This window comes from Anomaloglossus baeobatrachus (assembly GCF_048569485.1).
Source record: "Anomaloglossus baeobatrachus isolate aAnoBae1 chromosome 5 unlocalized genomic scaffold, aAnoBae1.hap1 SUPER_5_unloc_13, whole genome shotgun sequence".
NCBI lineage: Eukaryota > Metazoa > Chordata > Amphibia > Anura > Aromobatidae > Anomaloglossus > Anomaloglossus baeobatrachus.
In genome coordinates, this window is record NW_027441788.1 from 71064 (window position 1) to 93843 (window position 22780).

A 22780-nucleotide genomic window follows, 5' to 3' on the forward strand; every position below is an offset into this window, starting at 1 on the left:
TTGTACTTTTGTCAATTCACAGTATTGGAACGTTATTTGCAGCACGTCTGCCTGCATTGCACACTCAAACTTTTTTAAACTCAGCCATTTATAGTAGCAAACACTCAGTGTACCTAGTTGTATCCTAAACGTGGCTATTGTACTTTTGTCTATTCACAGTATTGGAACGTTATTTGCAGCACGTCTGCCTGCATTGCACACTCTAACTTTTTTAAACTCAGCCATTATACTAGCAAACACTCACTGTACCTAGTTGTATCCTAAACGTGGCTATTGTACTTTTGTCAATTCACAGTATTGGAACGTTATTTGCAGCACGTCTGCCTGCATTGCACACTCAAACTTTTTTAAACTCAGCCATTTATAGTAGCAAACACTCAGTGTACCTAGTTGTATCCTAAACGTGGCTATTGTACTTTTGTCTATTCACAGTATTGGAACGTTATTTGCAGCACGTCTGCCTGCATTGCACACTCAAACTTTTTTAAACTCAGCCATTATACTAGCAAACACTCACTGTACCTAGTTGTATCCTAAACGTGGCTATTGTACTTTTGTCAATTCACAGTATTGGAACGATATTTGCAGGACATCTGCCTGCATTGCACACTCAAACTTTTTTAAACTCAGCCATTATACTAGCAAACACTCACTGTACCTAGTTGTATCCTAAACGTGGCTATTGTACTTTTGTCTATTCACACTACTGCAAATCTATGTGCAGCACCTCTGCATGACAACCTCGTGCTCTGTTTTTAATAAGCTATAATGATAGCACAAAATACTGCCATTTTGTGGCATCATAGAACTGGCTGTTGTATTCCATTAGTGCCCCACTGGTGACAAGCTATTTCTAGCACCTCTACATCACACCCTCATGCACATTTAGCTACGCTAATGTTATAGCAAACTCATGGAATTCATTGCTGCATTTCATAATTCGGAGGGATAGAAAGTCAGGCTTCCTTTAGCTTTTCCTTCTGTTCATAGACAGCATCTCCAAGACAAATTTCCCCTCCACGTCTAAGTGTGGAGAGGCAGCTAGTGCGCATGCGTGTGCCGATGTACCCCAGCTGCAGCATAATTACAGTGTTTCGCCTAGTGAGTATGCTCAGCCTGACTGTGCCATTCCTGACGCTAAGTCTTCATTTCGGGATACAGCGCATGCTCCCACACTAAGTGTGAAAAGCCTCTTTGCACAGGTGCTTGCATTCTGTGCCGGGTCTAAGTCCTGTTTTGTGCCTAGACACCATGCTAAAGCTGATAGTCTTTTTTCAGAGACTGTATTTCATGCTACTGAGCATGCTCAGGCACTTCCTGCATCAGAGACTAGGTCCGGTAATGAACTCTTTGGCCCTGGCCCTGATGTGGGGGTCCCATATAGACCACAGGGCATCAGGTGTCCTCCCAAATGGCTTGCAGAGGCCCACACCTATGACTTGTCACCGCATTATTGATGGTCAGACGATGACTGGTGAGGTGTTTGGGTCATGGCAGCCATGAGGTCATCATTGAAGTTGCGTTTCCAAATAGGACGCTAGTTATGCCACTCATGACGTGTCACTCTGCTTTTGTCTCCAGGAGGTGCATTGTGGTTCACCCTGGTTTGGGGCGGACCCAGGTTATAAAAGGGGCTGGAGCCAACAAGGAGGTGCGCAGTCTTCTATTATGCTCCGAAAGAGCACACCTCCATGTGTTGAACCCATTGCGGCTTTAGGCCAGAGGTAGGCAGGGATAGGGTGGTGGATGCAGGCCACCACCACAGTTGGTAACGCAGAACGGTTAAGACCAGCTCCTGTCCTAACAGTCCTGCTTGTGCAGCCCAGTGGCATTAACAGGCCTGCTGCTGCTGATGCGCCTGCTGTCCACAGGTGTGGCCCCTACGCACACGGTCAGCGTACTCAATGGCCCCTGTGTTGTTAACAGGGAGTTCCTGGGCTGGGTGGGCATGTGGACCCTGTGACGCTAACAGGGCTCACAGTCTCCAGATCCGAATGGCGTCTAACTCGGTTCAGGCTACTATTAGTTTCATAGCCACACAGCTCTGTATCCTCCACCAAACCTTCAAGTTGCCAACCTCTCCTTTTCCAACTGGGAGCACGGTGGACACTGACTGCTGAAGGTGATATATACCTTTCTCTTTCTTTTCTTATTAATTTTTGTTATATAGCGGTCACAGATTATATACCACTTTATCCAAATCTGCCAGTCCCACTGTAACAGATGTTGTTTCTTCAGCAAATGTTACAGTTGTTTAACCACCAAATCCACGGACCAAAATTTTTTTCCCCTTTCCAACACACCTGTTCCCCTTTCCAACAGCATCTGTCCTTTTTCAACTCATTTTGGGATATGACCAAAAGTGCAACTGTGCAGGGACACCGTACTCAACGCCATCTCAGCACAGCAGCCATCCCTCGGTCCCTCCGATGTGGACAAGTAAAAGACCATTTCCTCCTATCCATGACAAAGTGTTGAGATTCACTCTGTGCAGCACTGGTGTTTAGTGGAAAAGTAGATCTAAGATTGCGTACCACATTCTGCAGATACTCCTGTATACGTGCGTCTATTTCTATGGCAGGAATTAGTTCGCCAAATTTTGTCTTGTACCGGGGATCTAACAGTGTGGCAACCCAGTATTCAGGATTACTTCAAATTCATACAATCCGAGGGTCATGTAGGTAGTGCAGCAAGAAGGCGCTCATGTGTCTTGTGCATCCAGGAGGACCAAGTCCTTGGTGTGTTGGTGGCAGAGAGGTGAGAATCGTGCATCCTTCCTCTGCCCTCTACCCACAACCTCGCACAACCGAAATGTGAGCAAGCTCTCACTCATCTGCTGAGTCTTCCATGCCCATCGCCAGTTCGTCCTCCATTTCTTCATGGGCTCCTGCACTTTCATCAACACTTTTTGCTGATACTATGCGCCCTTGTTAATCCCTCTCCCTCACCATGACTGCCGCATAGGTGCCGCTGACCATCTGGACCTCGTAGATCTTGTTATCCCTTCCGCATATGACTCCTCCTGTACTTCCTCCCCTTCCTCTTGTCCCAACACCTGACTCCGAATAATAATTACAGTGTGCTCCATCATGTAGATGACCAGAATTGTCACGCTGAGAATGACATTGCCAGTGCTAAACATCTTCGTCGACATTTCAAAACTGTGTAGCAGGGTGCATAGGTCCTTGATCTGACACCACTCCAGCAGCGTGATCTGCACCACCTCTGGATCAACTTATCCCAGGCTATATGTCTTACCGTATTTCAGCAGGGCTCTGCGGTGCTGCCACACACGCTGCAACATGTGCAGATTCCAATTCCTGCGTGTCGGAACATCGCATTTCCGGCGTTTAACTGCCAGACCCTAAGACTTCCGGAGTGATGAAAGTTGTTGAGCTGCTGTGTGCGCACGATGGAAGTGAGCACATAGCGAGCGTGCCCGCTGCACAAGGCCATGTAGGCCGTGATGGTGTTTTAAAAATTGCTGGAGAATTCGGATCAACACGTGAGCCATAAAAGGCACGTGTGTCACATTGCCCTGAGGATGGCCCGCAGCCAGGTTTGCATCATTGCCGCACACGGCTGTTAAGTCACCAACGGAGTCCGCTCCGTCAATTTGTACTCCGGTCGCCAGGTGACAACGTGTTCCTTTCATGAATAGTGCTGATGATGGGAGAGTAGTCGATGCCAGCGGCGCAGGTGGACGCAGGTTATGCTCACCCACTGGGCTGCATTACCTTGACAGATGCAGAATCTCTGGCTGAATGTAGCTGGTGGGTATCTCACAGATGAAATACCATCATTCAGCTACAACCAATGGGAAGACACCACACCCTTTTTTATGCCCATCCTGTCTGCAGACCACTGCCAGACATAGCTATGAACCTCTGGTTAATTTTACCCCCAGTTCAGTTTTATGATTTTGTGTGCTTGTTACCTGACTACTTTTCCTGCTTGCTGTTTATGTACCTTGTTGGCCGATACGCATTTCACCTCTGCTTGTTTTCTGATTAAGTCCTGGCCGTCCCATTCTGTTCCTGTTCCTCAATTAATGTTTTGACCCTGCCTGACTACTATTCTCTGTAATAGCGGTGTGACTCACATTTCCCATACATTTCAAAGTAAAACTTTGACCGCCTGATGGCATTGAGCTCTGCTGCCAGCATAGTAAGGAGGTGTGTGGTAGTCCTTGTGCGCAGTTGCAAGGAAGGGTGGCCTGACCACACAGGGTTTGCGCAAAGGTAGAGGACCCACACGAGGTTGAAGAGGCAGAAGCAGTGTATTAACTTCTACATACAGAACAAGGATTGAAACAACTCGTGGGGACGGCAAGACTTGTACAGCAGACCCTTCTCCATCTCTCACCATAGTTTGCCAGTGCCCAGTCAGTGACATGTAATGACCCTGTCTATGCTTACTGGTCCAAGTATCTGTGTTGAAATGCACCCTGTCGCACACAGATTTTCTCAAGGAAGTGGTGATGTTGTGTGCGACATGCCGGTGTAGCGCGGGCATGCTTTTCTTGGAGAAGCAGTGGTGATTGGGCATCTGGTACTGGGGCACAGCGACAGACATAAGGTCTGTAAAATCCTGTGTGTCCACTACGCGTAAAGGCAGCATTTCGGTAGCCAACAGCTTACAGAGGGATAGAGTCAACCACTTAGCTTTGTCATGGGTCGCAGTAAGTGGCCTTTTATTTGACCACATCTGAGGGACAGAGATCTGGCTGCTGTCTGTAGACGGTGTTGAGTAGGGTGTCCCTGGAAAAATGCAGGTTTGTGAGAAAAGTGCAGGCGGAGACATGATGTTGGCTTCATCTTGCCTTCAGATCTGTTCATCTTGTATCATTTTTAAAAAACACAGCAAGCAAGGGTTACTCCAAGCGGAGTCTCCCTTTTTTTCCAAAAATTGGGCCCCACACAGACACCTTATCAGTGGCAGCACTTGTGCCCTAGTTGCAAACAGGATGTTTTGATTTGCATCAAGCACATTCCAAATCCACAAGCATTTACTCTCCCCAGGATGACACAGGGGTAGTAAATTCCTTCTGGATCCATGACTTGTTCATTTTGATGAACGTCAGTCTGTCCACATTGTCACTGGACAGACGCGTGCGCTTATCTGTCAGCACACACCCAGCAGCACTGAAGACACGTTCAGAGACAACGCTGGCAGCTGGACACGACAAAATCTTCGAGGCGTAACTGGAGAGCTCTTGACATTTTTCTAGATTTGAAGCCCAAAAGGAGCAAGGCTCCATTTGCAAAGTCATTGCATCGATGTTCATTTGGAGATACTCCTGTATCATCCTCTCCATCCGTTGACTATGTGTCAGACTTGTTGTCTCTGGTGGCCTTGCAAAGGAGGGTCTAAAAAAATTATGAAAAGATTCCATAAAATTGCTGTTACCAGCACCAGATACGGTCCTACTGGTACGGGTAGACTGTTGAAGATGACGAGGCCGTCCCATGTTTGTCAAGTTACAACTGGGAGAATCACTCCCTTCACCTGCACGGTTGTTTGGTGGAAAAGCCGAGCTAAGATCGAGTAACAGCTTCTGCTGATACTCCTGCATACGTGCGTCCCTTTCTATGGGTGGAATTATGTCACAAAATTTGGACTTGTCCCGGGGATCTAATAGTGTGGCAAGCCAGTAGTCATCATCACTTCTAATTTTGACAATACGAGGGTCATGTTGGAGGTAGTGCAACAAGAAGGCACTCATGTGTCTTGCGCAGCCATGCGCACCAAGTCCACGCTGTGTTTGTGGCATAGAGGTGCTAACCGTTCTTTCTTCCTCTGTCATCTCCCCCCAACCTCTTTCAACTGAAATTTGACCAAGGTCCCCCTCATCTGCTGAGTCTTCCATGTCCATGGACAGTTCGTCCTCCATATCTTCATGTCCTCCTGCACCTTCCTCAACATCTCACCTGCTACCATGCGCCCTTGTTGATCCCTGTCCCCCATGGTCCCATGCCTGCCGCGTTGGTGATGATGAACGTCTGGACCTTGGTGATGTTGTTGTGTCTTGCGCATATGAATCCTCCTGTAGTTCCTCCCCTTCCTGTTGTCCCACCCCCTGACTACGAATAGTGTTTAGCGTGTGCTCCAGCATGTAAATGACTGTAATCGTCATGCTGATAATGGCATTGTCAGCGCTAAACATATTCGTCGCCATGTCGAAACTGTGCAGAAGGGTGCATAGGTCCTTGATCTGAGATCACTCCATCAGGGTGATCTGCCCCACTTCTGCATCTCGTTGGCCCAGGCTATACATCATGACGTATTGCACCAGGGCTCGCCGGTGCTGCCACAGTCGCTGTAACATGTGGAGAGTTGAATTCCAGCGTGTCGCCACATCGCATTTCAGGCGATGAACCGGCAGGCCGAAAGACTTCTGGAGCGATGCAAGTCGCTCAGGTGCGGCGGTTGAACGGCGGAAGTGAGCACTGCAGACAGTTTCCGTGCCCTGGTCAGAAGGCCATCTAGGCCGGGATAGTGTGTTAAAAATTGCTGGACAACAAGGTTAAACACGTGAGCCATACAAGGCACGTGTGTCACCTTGCCCAGGCGAAGGGCCGCACCCAGGTTTGCAGCATTGTCGCACACGGCCTTACCAGGCTGCAGGTTGAGTGGAGACAACCATTTATCAAAATCAGTCTCCAGAGCTGCCCACAACTCAGTCGCTGTGTGACTCCTATTTCAAAGACATGTCAAGCTAAAGACCGCCTGATGCCGTTGCGCTCTGCTACCAGCATAGTAATGAGGGGTGCGTGATTCCTTCTGCGCAGTGAGAACGCTGGTGGCCTGACCAGGCAGGCTTGGGGCGGAGGTGGAGGACCCAGATGAGGTGGAGGATGCAGAAGCAGTGGCGGAACTTGGACAGACAGAGGATTGACACACAAGTCGTGGGGACGGCAAGACTTGTGCAGCAGACCCTTCACCATCTATCACCATAGTTACCCAGTGGCCAGTCAGCGACATGTAACGTCCCTGTCCATGCTTACTGGTCCAAGTATCGGTGGTGAAATGCACCCGTTCACACACAGAGTTTCTCAAGGAAGCGGTGATGTTGTGTGCGACATGCTGGTGTAGCGCGGGCACACCTTTCTTAGAGAAGTAGTGGCGACTAGGCATCTGGTACTGGGGCACAGCGACAGACATAAGGTCTCTAAAATCCTGTGTGTCCACTAGGCGGAAAGGCAGCATTTCTGTAGTCAACAGCTTACAGAGGGATAGAGTCAACCTCTTCGCTTTGTCATGGGTCGCAGGAAGTGGCCTTTTATTTGACCACATCTGAGGGACAGAGATCTGGCTGCTGTGTGTAGACGGTGTTGAGTCGGGTGTCCCTGGAAAAATGCAGCTTTGTGAGGAAAGTGCAGGCGGAGACATGATGTTGCCTTCATCCAAAGTTGGTGCTATCGATGTCTGAGAGAGCTGTACACACTCACTTGTTTCCCCTTCCAAACCAACTGACGACCTACCAAGCAAACTGCCTGTTGCGGTTACAGTGGTGGAAGTTGTGGGTGGAAAAACAGGTGTGACAGCTGTCCCCACAGTCCTAGAAGATGACGAGCGCGCGGATGCACTGGAAGGGGCAGGCGGTGGATGGTTCGCTCCGCTAGGCCGCATTGCAGCACGGTGAGCTTCCCATCGGGCCATATGATATTTATTCATGTGACGATTCATGGAAGAAGTTGTCAAACTGCTGAGGTTTTGACCTCTACTAAGAGAACCATGACAAATTTTACAGATCACATAATTTGGGCGATCTTTTTCTATGTCAAAAAAGGACCTGGCTAGGCAAGGCTTAGAGGCCATGCGACCTGTTGATCCACCCCGAATAATGCTCAGAGGCAGAGTGGTGGCTGAGGATGCAGTTGTAGACGTGCTACCAGTGCTCCGACTGTGTCCAGGAAGGCGCCAGGTTACTTCGACGTCGGTTGCATCCTCCTCCACCGCCTCTGTTGACCTCCTCGAGTGTCTGACTGTGGGTTGACAGTAGGTGTGATCTAGAACTTAATCATCAATTGTTGTGTTTGCACTCCCCTACCCCTCAGACCGAGTTTCTTCTTGCCCTGACCGAATATTTAAGTTGTCATCCCAATCGGGTATCTGCGTCTCATCTTCATCAGTATGTTCCTCATTGCCTATAACCACAGTTGTTGGAAAGGCAGCATTTTGGTAGCCAACAGTTTGCATATGATGAAAGTCAACCTCCAAGCCATTTCATGCCCTTCTAAAAGCATGTAAAACACAGCGAGGGGACTCCAACCACAGTCTCCCTCGTTGCCACTAACTGGGCCACACACACCCCACTTGACTGGCATCGGTTGAGCCCCCTTTTGAAAAAGAAAAAGATGCTTTGCATGAAACACTCTCAAAAATACGCGTGCCTTTCCCGTCCCCTGGCTGACCCAGGGGAAGAAAAGTCCTCTGAGAGCCATGACTTGTTCATCTTGGTTCTTTTAGAGACACAGCGAGGGGACTCCAACCACAGTCTCCCTCGTTGCCACTAACTGGGCCACACACACCCCACTTGACTGGCATCGGTTGAGCCCCCTTTTGAAAAAGAAAAAGATGCTTTGCATGAAGCACTCTCAAAAATACGCGTGCCTTTCCCGTCCCCTGGCTGACCCAGGGGAAGAAAAGTCCTCTGAGAGCCATGACTTGTTCATCTTGGTTCTTTTAGAGACACAGCGAGGGGACTCCAACCACAGTCTCCCTCGTTGCCACTAACTGGGCCACACACACCCCACTTGACTGGCATCGGTTGACCCCCCCTTTTGACAAAGAAAAAGATGCTTTGCATGAAGCACTCTCAAAAATACGCGTGCCTTTCCCGTCCCCTGGCTGACCCAGGGGAAGAAAAGTCCTCTGAGAGCCATGACTTGTTCATCTTGGTTCTTTTAGAGACACAGCGAGGGGACTCCAACCACAGTCTCCCTCGTTGCCACTAACTGGGCCACACACACCCCACTTGACTGGCATCGGTTGACCCCCCCTTTTGACAAAGAAAAAGATGCTTTGCATGAAGCACTCTCAAAAATACGCGTGCCTTTCCCGTCCCCTGGCTGACCCAGGGGAAGAAAAGTCCTCTGAGAGCCATGACTTGTTCATCTTGGTTCTTTTAGAGACACAGCGAGGGGACTCCAACCACAGTCTCCCTCGTTGCCACTAACTGGGCCACACACACCCCACTTGACTGGCATCGGTTGACCCCCCCTTTTGACAAAGAAAAAGATGCTTTGCATGAAGCACTCTCAAAAATACGCGTGCCTTTCCCGTCCCCTGGCTGACCCAGGGGAAGAAAAGTCCTCTGAGAGCCATGACTTGTTCATCTTGGTTCTTTTAGAGACACAGCGAGGGGACTCCAACCACAGTCTCCCTCGTTGCCACTAACTGGGCCACACACACCCCACTTGACTGGCATCGGTTGACCCCCCCTTTTGACAAAGAAAAAGATGCTTTGCATGAAGCACTCTCAAAAATACGCGTGCCTTTCCCGTCCCCTGGCTGACCCAGGGGAAGAAAAGTCCTCTGAGAGCCATGACTTGTTCATCTTGGTTCTTTTAGAGACACAGCGAGGGGACTCCAACCACAGTCTCCCTCGTTGCCACTAACTGGGCCACACACACCCCACTTGACTGGCATCGGTTGACCCCCCCTTTTGACAAAGAAAAAGATGCTTTTCATGAAGCACTCTCAAAAATACGCGTGCCTTTCCCGTCCCCTGGCTGACCCAGGGGAAGAAAAGTCCTCTGAGAGCCATGACTTGTTCATCTTGGTTCTTTTAGAGACACAGCGAGGGGACTCCAACCACAGTCTCCCTCGTTGCCACTAACTGGGCCACACACACCCCACTTGACTGGCATCGGTTGACCCCCCCTTTTGACAAAGAAAAAGATGCTTTGCATGAAGCACTCTCAAAAATACGCGTGCCTTTCCCGTCCCCTGGCTGACCCAGGGGAAGAAAAGTCCTCTGAGAGCCATGACTTGTTCATCTTGGTTCTTTTAGAGACACAGCGAGGGGACTCCAACCACAGTCTCCCTCGTTGCCACTAACTGGGCCACACACACCCCACTTGACTGGCATCGGTTGAGCCCCCTTTTGAAAAAGAAAAAGATGCTTTGCATGAAGCACTCTCAAAAATACGCGTGCCTTTCCCGTCCCCTGGCTGACCCAGGGGAAGAAAAGTCCTCTGAGAGCCATGACTTGTTCATCTTGGTTCTTTTAGAGACACAGCGAGGGGACTCCAACCACAGTCTCCCTCGTTGCCACTAACTGGGCCACACACACCCCACTTGACTGGCATCGGTTGAGCCCCCCTTTTGACAAAGAAAAAGATGCTTTGCATGAAGCACTCTCAAAAATACGCGTGCCTTTCGCCTCCCCTGGCTGACCCAGGGGAAGAAAAGTCCTCTGAGAGCCAGGTCCACATTGTCAGTGGACAGACACGTGTGCTTATCTGCCAGCAGACCCCCAGCAGCACTGAAGACAGGTTCCGAGAGAACGCTGGCTGCAGGACACGACAAGATCCTCAAGGCGTACGTGGCGAGCTCAGGCAATTTATCCAGATTGGAAGCCTAAAATGAGCAGGGCTCAAGTTGCACAATAATGGAATCGATGTTTCTTTGCATATACTCATATATCTGTGTGTCTCCCTCTTTTTCCTTGTCCAGCTGTTTTGTTTTCACATGAGTATATGTCCTTGTCACTTTCCCATGTGTTTGTGTTATGTTGTGAGTTGTTTGTCACCTTTTGGACACCTTTCAGGGTGTTTTCTAGGTGTTTTACTGTGTTTGTGATTGCCTGCCATTGTTTCCTATGGGCTCGAGTTCGGTTCGTCGAACGTTCGACGAGCCGAACTCGAGCCAGACCCCCCGTTCGGCGAACCGCCTCGAGCCGAACCGGGACCGGTTCGCTCATCTCTAATGATTAGTACACGGCGTGGCGAGAAAAAAAATTCCAAACACCAAAAATTGTGAGGGGGGTTTTATTTCCACAAACAGGCGATCAAAACATAGCATGTGCACAAAAATGATTTAATTAAAAACGCCAGCTCAAGACGCAAAAAAAGCCATCACAGACCCAGATCCCAAAAAATGAGAACGCAACGGGGCTCGGAAAATGGTGACAAAGGCACAACTTCTGAATTTTTTAACCCCTTAGATAAAAGTAAGACTGTGTGTACATGTAGCAGATTTTTTTTCTGCAGAAAAAGCATGTCTTGGCAGAAAGAAGCTTCTGAAAAAAGCCCCGTGTGCACAGCACTTCAGGAGTCTCATAGACTTTGCTGGGAAGCTTTTTCCTTGCAGTATTGATTAAAATCTGAAAGGAAAAAAGCAACGTGTGCACAGAGCCTATGTTTGGTATCTACGAACTCGTACCGACCTGAGGCTTCACACCAACATGTCAGTTTTACCATATAGTGAACACTGAGAAAAAAGACTCCAAAACCAATAGCGCAACTACACTTTTTTTCTGCAATTTCACCGCACTTGGATTTTTCCCCCCATTTTTCAGTGCACTATATGGTAAAAATAACGATTTCATTCAAAACTACAACTCGTCCTGTAAAACACAAGACCTCATATGGCAAGATTGACGGAAAAATAAAAAAGTTATGGCTCTTGGAAGAAGGAGAGGAAAAAATGTAAATGAAAAATGGAAGATTGCCTGGGGGTGAAGGGGCTATTCACTAAGGTAATGGTGACAAAACAGTTCACATTGTAAGTGAAGACCACGGAGTGAGGACACTAGATAATGATATCAGGCACCAGGAGCGGCTCTAGCAGTTTACAAGTGTTGCAGTGGCGTAACTAGAGTTTGATGTGCCATGGTGCAAAATTTGGACCGGGGCCCCCCCTCCACGTACACCGACACTTAGGGGTACTTTGCACGTTGCGACATTGCACCTGCGATATCGTCGGGGTCAAATCGAAAGTGACTCACATCCGGCGCTGGTAACGATGTCGCAACGTGTAAAGCCTAGGAGAGAAGATGAACGAGCGTGAAACAGTAAAAAATCGTTGGTGATCTGTGTCACATCGTTCATTTTCATTATGTTGGTGCGTCCGCAGGTACGATGTTGTTTGTCGTTCCTGCAGCTCCACACATCGCTGTGTGTGAAGCCGCAGGAGCGACAAACATCTCCTTACCTGCGCCTGGCGTCCACTGACAAGGCGGAAGGGAGAAGGTGGGCGGGATGTTTACATCCCGCTCATCTCCGCCTCTCCGCTGCTATTGGCCAGCCGCTTTGTGAGGTCGCTGTGACGCTGAACGCACCTCCCCCTTGAAGGAGGGATTGTTCGGCAGTCACAGCGACGTCACCAACCAGGTATGTGCGTGTGCAGCTGCCGTAACGATAATGTTCGCTATGGCAGCTCGCACTACATATCGCATGTGCGACGGGGGCGGGGGCTATCGCGCTCGGCATTGCTAGCATCGGCTAGCGATGTCGCAGCTTGCAAAGTACCCCTTAGGGTACGGGATAGTGACACTGACACCCGAAGTACAGGATAATGATGCTGACACTTGGCTCTAAAGGCCGCTTTACAAGCTGCGATCTCGCTAGCAAGATCGCTAGCGTGCGTACCGCCCCCATCGTTTGTGCGACACTGACAAATCGCTGCCCGTGGCGCACAAAATCGCGTGGACCCGTCACACTACTTACATGCCTAGCGACGTCGCTGTGACCGGCGAACCGCCTCCTTTCCAAGGGGGCGGTTCGTGCGGCGTCACAGCGACGTCACTAAGTGGCCGCCCAATAGAAGTGGAGGGGCGGAAATGAGCAGGATGTAACATCCCGCCCACCTCCTTCCTTCCTCATTGCCGGCGGCCGCAGGTAAGGTGAGGTTCCTCGTTCCTGCGGTGTCACACATAGCGATGTGTGCTGCTTCAGGAATGACGAACAACATCGTACCTGCAGCAGCAACGATAATTGGGAATAGGGGGGCATGTCACCGATTAGCGATTTTGAACGTTTTTGCGACGATTTAAAATCGCTCATAGGTTTCACACGCAATGACATCGCTAACGCGGCCGGATGTCCGTCACAAATTCCGTGACCCCAACGACATCGCTTTAGCGATGTTGTAGCGTGTAAAGCGGCTTTTACCCTCAGCACCCAGGTTTCCCATGATCTGAAATCCCTCTATCAGCACTAAGCTTTGCCATGTTCTGATATCCATCTGGTCCTTGGCACCCAGCTTTCCCATGCTCTGCTATACATCATTCCCTCAGCACCCAGTTTTCCCATATCAGAGCATGGGAAAGCTGGATGGTGAGAGATGTACATTAGAGCATGGGAAAGCTGGGTGCTGAGGGTAAGAGCCTTTTTACCTCAGCACAAAACATTCCCATCCCATACTTGTATCTTTATCCTCCCTCGTATATAGTTCTCCAAATACAATAATGGTCCCCACATAGCCTTCCATATAGTATAAAGGGTCCCACATAACCCTTCATATATTGGAATGCACCTCCATAGTCCTCCATGTATTATAATGAATTTCCCATAGTTCTCCATGTATTATAATTCACCCCATATTTCTCCATATATTATACTGCACCACAGTCCTCAATGTTTTATAACACACCTCCATAGTCCTCTATGTATAAAGTAGCCTCCATAGTCCTCCATATATCATAATGTAGCCCCCATAGTCCTACAGTGCCTACAAGTAGTATTCAACCCCCTGAAGATTTAGCAGGTTTACACATTCGGAATTAACTTGGCATTGTGACATTTGGACTGTAGATCAGCCTGGAAGTGTGAAATGCACTGCAGCAAAACAGAATGTTATTTCTTTTTTTATTTTTTTTTTTTAAATTGTCAAAAGTTTATTCAGAGAGTCATTTATTATTCAACCCCTCAAACCACAAGAATTCTGTTTGGTTCCCCTAAAGTATTAAGAAGTATTTCAGGCACAAAGAACAATGAGCTTCACATGTTTGGATTAATTATCTCTTTTTCCAGCCTTTTCTGACTAATTAAGACCCTCCCCAAACTTGTGAACAGCACTCATACTTGGTCAACATGGGAAAGACAAAGGAGCATTCCAAGGCCATCAGAGACAAGATCGTGGAGGGTCACAAGGCTGGCAAGGGGTACAAAACCCTTTCCAAGGAGTTGGGCCTACCTGTCTCCACTGTTGGGAGCATCATCCGGAAGTGGAAGGCTTATGGAACTACTGTTAGCCTTCCATGGCCTGGACAGCCTTTGAAAGTTTCCACCCGTGCCGAGGCCAGGCTTGTCCGAAGAGTCAAAGCTAACCCAAGGACAACAAGGAAGGAGCTCCGGGAAGATCTCATGGCAGTGGGGACATTGGTTTCAGTCAATACCATAAGTAACGTACTCCACCGCAATGGTCTCCGTTCCAGACGAGCCCGTAAGGTACATTTACTTTCAAAGCGTCATGTCAAGGCTCGTCTACAGTTTCCTCATGATCACTTGGAGGACTCTGAGACAGACTGGTTCAAGGTTCTCTGGTCTGATGAGACCAAGATCGAAATCTTTGGTGCCAACCACACAAGTGACGTTTAGAGACTGGATGGCACTACATACGACCCCAAGAATACCATCCCTACAGTCAAGCATGGTGGTGGCAGCATCATGCTGTGGGGCTGTTTCTCAGCCAAGGGGCCTGGCCATCTGGTCCGCATCCATGGGAAGATGGATAGCACGGCCTACCTGGAGCTTTTGGCCAAGAACCTCCGCTCCTCCATCAAGGATCTTAAGATGGGTCATCATTTCATCTTCCAACAAGACAACGACCCAAAGCACACAGCCAAGAAAACCAAGGCCTGGTTCAAGAGGGAAAAAATAAAGGTGTTGCAGTGGCCTAGTCAGTCTGCTGACCTTAACCCAATTGAAAACTTGTGGAAGGAGCTCAAGATTAAAGTCCACATGAGACACCCAAAGAACCTAAATAACTCGGAGAAGATCTGCATGGAGGAGTGGGCCAAGATAACTCCAGAGACCTGTGCCGGCCTGATCAGGTCTTATAAAAGACGATTATTAGCTGTAATTGCAAACAAGGGTTATTCCACAAAATATTAAACCTAGGGGTTGAATAATAATTGACCCACACTTTTATGGTGAAAATATATTAAAATTTAACTGAGCAACATAACTTGTTGGTTTGTAAGATTTATGCATCTGTTAATAATCCTGCTCTTGTTTGAAGTTTGCAGGCTCTAACTTATTTGCATCTTATCAAACCTGCTAAATCTGCAGGGGGTTGAATACTACTTGTAGGCACTGTATATGTATTACAATGCAGCCCCATAAACCTTCATATTGTATTATGCAGCCCCATATTCCTCCATGTATAATGTGTGACACCCTGGTGGTCACACAGAAAAGGCCCCCCCGCACCACACCTTCCCTCACAGGGTTACACCTAGCCAAAAAAACCCTAGTCACCCCCTCCAGAGCAGGACAGGCACACCAGTGGGCAGGACCAGGCGGATGGAGAACACCCACCTAGGGGTCTAGAGAACCCGGGGCAGGAAAAGAGTCAGTTCAGTTGAGTTTTGAGTTGAAGTGAAGTGGAGTAGGAGGAGAGGAGAAGTGAACCTCAAGTGCAAAGCCAGAAAGGAAAGGCGTCGGGGTTGGAGCCCTGGCGTATTGGCTAGGCGGCAGACTATGGTCTGTGTCTGTCAGAAGACGGGAAGACAGCTGCCGGAGATCCGAAGTGGACCGAGGCAGGGTTGGAGCCCGCGGATACCGACACCGGAGAACCGACCCGGAAACCGTGCACAGAGACCCTGAAGCAGAGACCGGAACAACCGGCTTTGTTAATTAACCAGTTGAGGACAGGATTACAGGTCCTGTCCCACCCAAAGTCCCGAAAGCAGACAACCACCCACCAAGGGGAATAGGGCATCCGCCAGGGCCCGGTAGATCCCAAGGGTCAGTGTCAGCGGGCAAGGCTCCCAACCAAAGTACCAGGAGCGGACTCCCGTGTTCCACACCGGGAAGTCCACCACACCAAAAACAGTGCAGAGGAAAGTGACACAGACCATCACCCCGGGTGAGGAACCAGAATGCACCCGGCTGCGGCGGCCGGCCACCAGCACCTTGGTTTACCATTGGACTTGTGTGATTCATTCATTCGTGAGTAAACTAACATTTCCCGGCATGACCGGGCGCGCCGGCCCCTGCAATCACCACCCTCAGCACAGAGACACTGGGCCCCAGGGCATCCATCCCTGCCCACGGAGGGGTTAACATCCAGCTGCCATCCCATCGCCCCCGGGTGCCCCATAACAGCAGCGGTGGTGCCACACTTTACCACACACCGTAATTGGCGTCACAGAGTGTCTACAGCAAATCCCGTACAAATACGTTCCCTTTTTATTTGAAGTGTCCGCGCAACCCCCTGGGTCCGGAAGAATCCCTCGAGCCACACTATGGATCCGGATCCGAGCAGCCCGGCTGCTACTGACTTTGGGGCAGCACATAATGCACCACTATATTCCATGTATAAGGTGTCCTTCATGTTTATTATGCAGCCCCATAGACCTCCATGTATAGTGCAGCCCCATAGACCTCCATGTATCATGCAGCCCCATAGACTTCCATGTGTCATGCAGCCAGCCCCCCCCCAGGGCCTCCATGTGTCATGCAGCCAGCCCCCCCCAGGGCCTCCATGTGTCTTGCAGCCAGCCCCCCCAGGGCCTCCATGTGTCATGCAGCCAGTCCCCCCCCCAGGGCCTCCATGTGTCATGCAGCCGGCTCTCCCAGGGCCTGCATGTGTCATGCAGCCAGTCCTCCATGTGTCATGCAGCCAGCCCCTAGGGCCTCCATGTGTCCTGCAGCCAGGCCCGCCCCAAGGACTCCATGTGTCCTGCAGCCAGGCCCCCTCAAGGACTCCATGTGTCCTGCAGCCAGGACCCTCCAAGAACTCCATGTGTCCTGCAGCTAGGCCCCCCCCCCAAGGAGTCCATGTGTCCTGCAGTCAGGCCTCCCCAAGGACTCCATATGTCCTGCAGCCAGCCCCCCCCCCAGGACTCCATGTGTCCTGCAACCAGCTTTCCCGTGTACTCACTAATTTATAAAAAAAAATAAAAAAATAAGTACTCACCTGATTTTTCCTTCCACCGCAGCTCTGTCCTCACCTTTACTTGTTTCACCGCTGCTCGTCCTCACTTCTGTCTTCATTCCCCCGTGGCTCCGGTCGGCGTCCTCCTGCGCTCTGTGCTCAAACCACATACAGCAGTCGTACAGGAGTGACGCCACCAAGCAGGCACGGGGGAAGACTGATGATGCGTAGAGCAGCGCCGGCCGCTCTATGCAATATCAAATCAGTGTGCGGCGACGGGAGCGCGGTGACTGGAGCACGGTGACACCACCGCTGACACCAGGCAGGGTGGCCCGGTGTCAGCGGCGCCCGGATCATATAGTGGCTGCCGCGCCATGAGTTCTGCGGCAGAACAGCGCAGCTTCTCTCTCACAGAAAGGAGCTGGCTGCTGATCTGCCGGGCAGACGCGGGCCCTTAACCTCCCGGGCCCGGTCACAATGGCGACCGCTGCAACCGCGGTAGTTACGCCCCTGCAGTGTTGTATTTCGCATCTTCCTAGGTTCATGTCTCAGAGCGTCGGTCACCAGTATTATGTAGTAAGACCCTCAGTGGAGAATCGTAAATGAGCCTGTCAGTCAGTGCTATTAGGGGCTCTGTCCGGCACAATCCCTGACAGCCACATGCAGATGGAGGAGCAGTGCCATTATGTATGAAGAAGCTCCCACCTTGTAGAAAGTGGAAAACTTGAATTGTAAATTCATTTGTAAAGTGATTTTATCGAGTTGTTAAAAAAAAAGAAGAAGAGGTAAGGGAGAATGTGATACATAGTAGAAACAAGCATTACTCACCTGCTGAATCCATTGCTATGTCAGGTCTAACACTTTAGTGCTCCACACCGATCTGAGTCTACTTCTCTGCTGTGATGACGAACCCGATATCACACATGAGCGTTACATCACCTATACTGTGAGGCCAGTGATGGGCTGCAGCGGTCACATGTTGTATATGGCACATTATGGCTGCAGTTGTGCCGCCCTGGCAAAACCAGGGTGTCACAGAAGTCTGCATTTGTCTTTTTTTTGGTGCAGATTTCACTCTCCCTTGGGGAGTTTCCCACACACAAACACACCAGCCAATCAGGCCCCACTCACCCCCTCCTCAGGAAACAGGAGGGGGGAGAGATGAGCTTAGAAAAGAGCAGAGTTTGAGCTGAAGTCAGTCTGCAGGAGGAGAGAGGTCTGGAAGCAGCCCCTGTGTGGGGCTAGGGAGAGTGGCAGTGAGGGCCTCAGGAATAGGCCAGCCGCTTGTGGGGACCCGAAGTGGACCGGGAGAGGGTAATGGCCCCCTGGTGCCGACTGTCGGGACCCAGTCCGGACCTGTGTACGAAGCAGACACAGACCTCAGGCAGGAGAAGAGCACCTGAAGTACACACACGGGTGTGGGATACGTCCTCACAGCATCTGTGGGCACCAGTTACCAGCAACTTGGTTAATTCCTGGACTTGTGTCAGTTATTGCTTTATACTGTGAGTACTCCTGCAGCACCCGGTCCAAGCCGTGGACTGCATCTGTCACTCCCCAATCCACAACTCCCAATTGGGCACGGTCCCCAGAGGCAGCGGCGGTGCCACCATCTCATCACCGCAACCCACGGGTGGCGTCACGGACAATTTCCCTTACCTAATCCCCTTTTTGCTGTGGAGCCAGGGATCACAGACCAGGTTCGCCACCGTACCCCTACAAAAGTGACCCCTTGGCCTGGATCTGAGTACCCTACCCCTGGGCGACACAAATTGGCATCACAAACAGGATTGAACAAGTCCACTTACTGGTGGAAGATCGCCTTGAAGTCAGCGGTGATCCGTTGTGAAATTTGCGAAATCCACCATCTTGTCGCCATCTTCTGGCGCGTAAACTCCCGCCAAAGCCTTCTTTCCTGAGCGGTGGGCGCGAAAAAAAAAAGGCTCTGCCCCCTGAGAACGCGGGCGGAATTGAAGCTCCGGAGAACCGGAAGCGAAAGAGAGACTTTAAAAGTTGCTAGAAGGACTGCTCCCGAGTACCAAGGGGGAGCAGCAAGAAGGGACTGCAGTTCATGTAACCAGGACTGTAAAGGCAGGGGCACCAGGACTTTGCCTAATTCCATTCCTGGACAAGCGAGCTGCAACCCTGATGACATCATACCCGGCCCTGGCAGTCCGCCCGGCTGCAACAGCAACAGAGATGACGTCGGCTCCGGCAGTCCGCCCGGCCGCAACGGTGATGATGTCGGCTCTGGCACTCCGCCCGGCCACAACGGAGGCGGCACCCGACCGGAAGTCTGTCCCAGATGCGGCGCCAGCCGCTCCCAGGTACCCCGTCGCGGCTGTGGAGCAGCTGGGGTGCACCTGCAGAGAGGAGGAGCAGGCCACTGAGCGATGGGGTCCTCGGCAGTTAGCGAGGCCGGTTGTAGCCGGCGCCGAGGGCATCCGAGTGGGCCTGGTTCCTGAGCAGGAGGCAGAGCACGGAACCCGTGCCCCGTACTGGGAGTGGCAGCAGCACCAGTGGTAGCAGAACATGGACGGCTAGCCGCAAGTTCAAAGTTCAAGTTGACTGTTTTATGGACTGTCACCCCTGTTGAATGTCCTCAGGTTCACAGAGGAGGCCATCTGCACCGCAGGTGGGGGGTGGCAGGATAGTTAAAGGTTTGAGCAAACGTACCTCCCGATGTGGGAAGATGCACGTTTGTAATGTTTAACTTTTCTTTTTCCCGTTAAATAATAAATGTTGGTAGCTGGACAGCCCGCGGACGGTCTGTATTTTACCAAGGGGGAGTGTGCCGCCCTGGCAAAACCAGGGTGTCACAGAAGTCTGCATCTGTCTTTTTTTTTTAGAGCAGATCTCACTCTCCCTTGGGGAGTTTCCCACACACAAACACAACAGCCAGTCAGGCCCCACTCACCCCCTCCTCAGGAAATGGGAGGGGGGAGAGAGGAGCTTAGAAAAGAGCAGAGTTTGAGCTGAAGTCCGTCTGCAGGAGGAGAGATGTCTGGAAGCAGCCCCTGTGTGGGGCTAGGGAGAGTGGCAGTGAGGGCCTCAGGAATAGGCCAGCCGCTTGTGGGGACCCGAAGTGGACCGGGAGAGGGTAGTGGCCCCCGGTGCCGAATGTCGGGACCCAGTCCGGACCTGTGTACGAAGCAGACACAAACCTCAGGCAGGAGACGAGCACCTGAGGTACACACACGGGTGTGGGACCCATCCTCACAGCATCCGTGGGCACCAGTTACCAGCAATTTGGTTCATTCCTGGACTTGTGTTAGTTATTGCTTTATATTGTGAGTACTCCTGCAGCACCCGGTCCAAGCCATGGACTGCATCCGTCACTCCCCAATCCACAACTCCCAATTGGGCCCCAAGACTACACCTCCCCTACCCTTGGAGGGGATTCCATCTTGCTGCCCCACACCACCAGTCCCGGACACGGTCCCCAGAGGCAGCGACGGTGCCACCATCTCATCACCGCAACCCACGGGTGGCGTCACGGACAATCTCCCTTACCCAATCCCCTTTTTGCTGTGGAGCCAGGGATCACAGACCGGGTCACGCCACCGTACACCTACAAAAGTGACCCTTGGCCCGGATCTGAGTACCCTACCCCTGGGCGACACACAGTCAGGTACAGAAGGCCGGAGATCAGAAGCAGCTGGGGCTGTGACTGGCGAGTAATCCTTCTCATTTATTTTTTCCAGAATCACATACTTCCCCCGACCCCGGGAGGTGGTGAAACGAAATTCTGCCCCAACTTCTCTAAAAAGTCTAATTAATCGAATGCCCCATTAAGTCAAAGTTGGAAGCAGAGTAAGACATTAATGACCCCTGTAGCAGACCACAGGCCCAGCTCTAAGAAAGAAGTAAATCCACTAAGTCCGTCCATAGTAAGTTCTGCTAAGTGAATAGTGAAAGAAGGTAAAATAATAGGTGACATCCCGGCCTCCTGATCAATGCTGAGGGACGTCATGTAGGGGAACAATTGTGGTGTTTAGGCATTTCCTAAATATATCTTTAAATTATCACTTTCCAATAATCTTTAGACAGTGTTCCCATGGAGCAGACTTGCTGTGGACCTCCGGGAGTGGAGGACCCGCATGATCCCGGACTGGTAAATCCCGCTGTATCATTGTGATAAATGTGCGGAGAAGCTGCATATGTCACCTTTGTTGTGATTGAGGCTCGCACCTATATCAGCAGCATAAATTACATACTGGGGTCACAAACCTGCAGCTATCATCAGTTTACACTGCGGATATGAGATTTCTGAAAATACGTAAAACGCAGAGGATTTCACTGATAACACTAATTATAGGAAAAAGCCATTTAAATACCCCAAATGACACATACTGTATATATAATAGCTGGGTAATTGTCCTGGTGTGTGTGGCTTCTGCTGCACACACTGGGACCTGGGCTGCCTCTTATCCACAGTTGCCTCTGTTTGCGACATGGAAGCGGTTATATACAGGTCACAGGTACAGTACAGACCAAAAGTTTGGACACATCTCATTCAAAGAGTTTTCTTTATTTTCCTGACTCTAAAAATTGTAGATTCATATTGAAGGCATCAAAACTATGAATTAAAACATGTGGAATGAAATACTTACAAAAGTGTAAAACAACTGAAAATATGTCTTATATCTTAGGTTCTTCAAAGTAGCCACTTTTTCCTTTGATTACTACTTTGCACACTCTTGGCATTCTCTTGATGAGCTTCAAGAGGTAATCACCAGAAATGGTCTTCCAACAGTCTTGAAGAAGTTCCCAGAGATGCTTAGCACTTGTTGGCCCTTTTCCCTTCACTCTGCGGTCCAGCTCACCCCAAACCATCTCGATTGGATTCAGGTCTGGTGACTGTGGAGACCAGGTCATCTGGCATAGCACCCCATCACTCTCCTTCTTAGTCAAATAGCCCTTAGACAGCCTGGAGGTGTGTTTGAGGTCATTGTCCTGTTGAAAAATAAATTATGGTCCAACTAAACGCAAACCGGATGGAATAGCACGCCGCTGCAAGATGCTGTGGTAGGCATGCTGGTTCAGTATGCCTTCAATTTTGAATAAATCACCAACAGTGTCAGCAGCAAAGCACCCCTACACCATCACACCTCCTCCTCCATGCTTCACGGTGGGAACCAGGCATGTAGAGTCCATCCATTCACCTTTTCTATAAACACATGGTGGTTGGATCCAAAGATCTCAAATTTGGACTCATCAGACCAAAGCACAGATTTCCACTGGTCTAATGTCCATTCCTTGTGTTCTTTAGCCCAAACAAGTCTCTTCTGCTTGTTGTCTGTCCTTAGCAGTGGTTTCCCAGCAGCTATTTTACCATGAAGGCCTGCTGCACAAAGTCTCCTCTTAACAGTTGTTCTAGAGATGAGGTGTGTCCAAATTTTTGGTCTCTACTGTATGTGTTGCTCTAATAATCTATTAATTTATCTAGGAGGCCGCATGGCACAATGAAATGTAAAATATAGAGTAGGACCCCCCTATTGAGATTTGCCGTGATGTGGCAGGGGTGGCTCAAAAAATGGATCAACTATTTGCTAAAAATCTCATTTTGTATTATAGTGCAGTTGGAATAAATCTGTGAATTTACACTTTTATTTGATGCATACCACTCTCAGATCGTGCTGGCTCCCTTTTCTCATTATGGAGAGAGAACTGGAGGCGCTGCATATGTCTTCAGAATGTGAGTACACTCCTAGGAACGTAACTGATC

General features: G+C 50.1%; 1 protein-coding gene across 1 annotated transcript in view; it reads left to right on the forward strand.

Annotated features, from left to right (window-relative positions):
* LOC142258829 (uncharacterized) overlaps positions 1-22780 on the forward strand; it is a 117135-nt gene that overhangs the window by 35881 nt on the left and 58474 nt on the right. The window contains exon 5 of the mRNA XM_075331413.1: positions 21099-21166. Within this exon, the coding sequence (XP_075187528.1) occupies positions 21099-21166 (68 nt within the window). The remainder of the gene's footprint in view (positions 1-21098; positions 21167-22780) is intronic.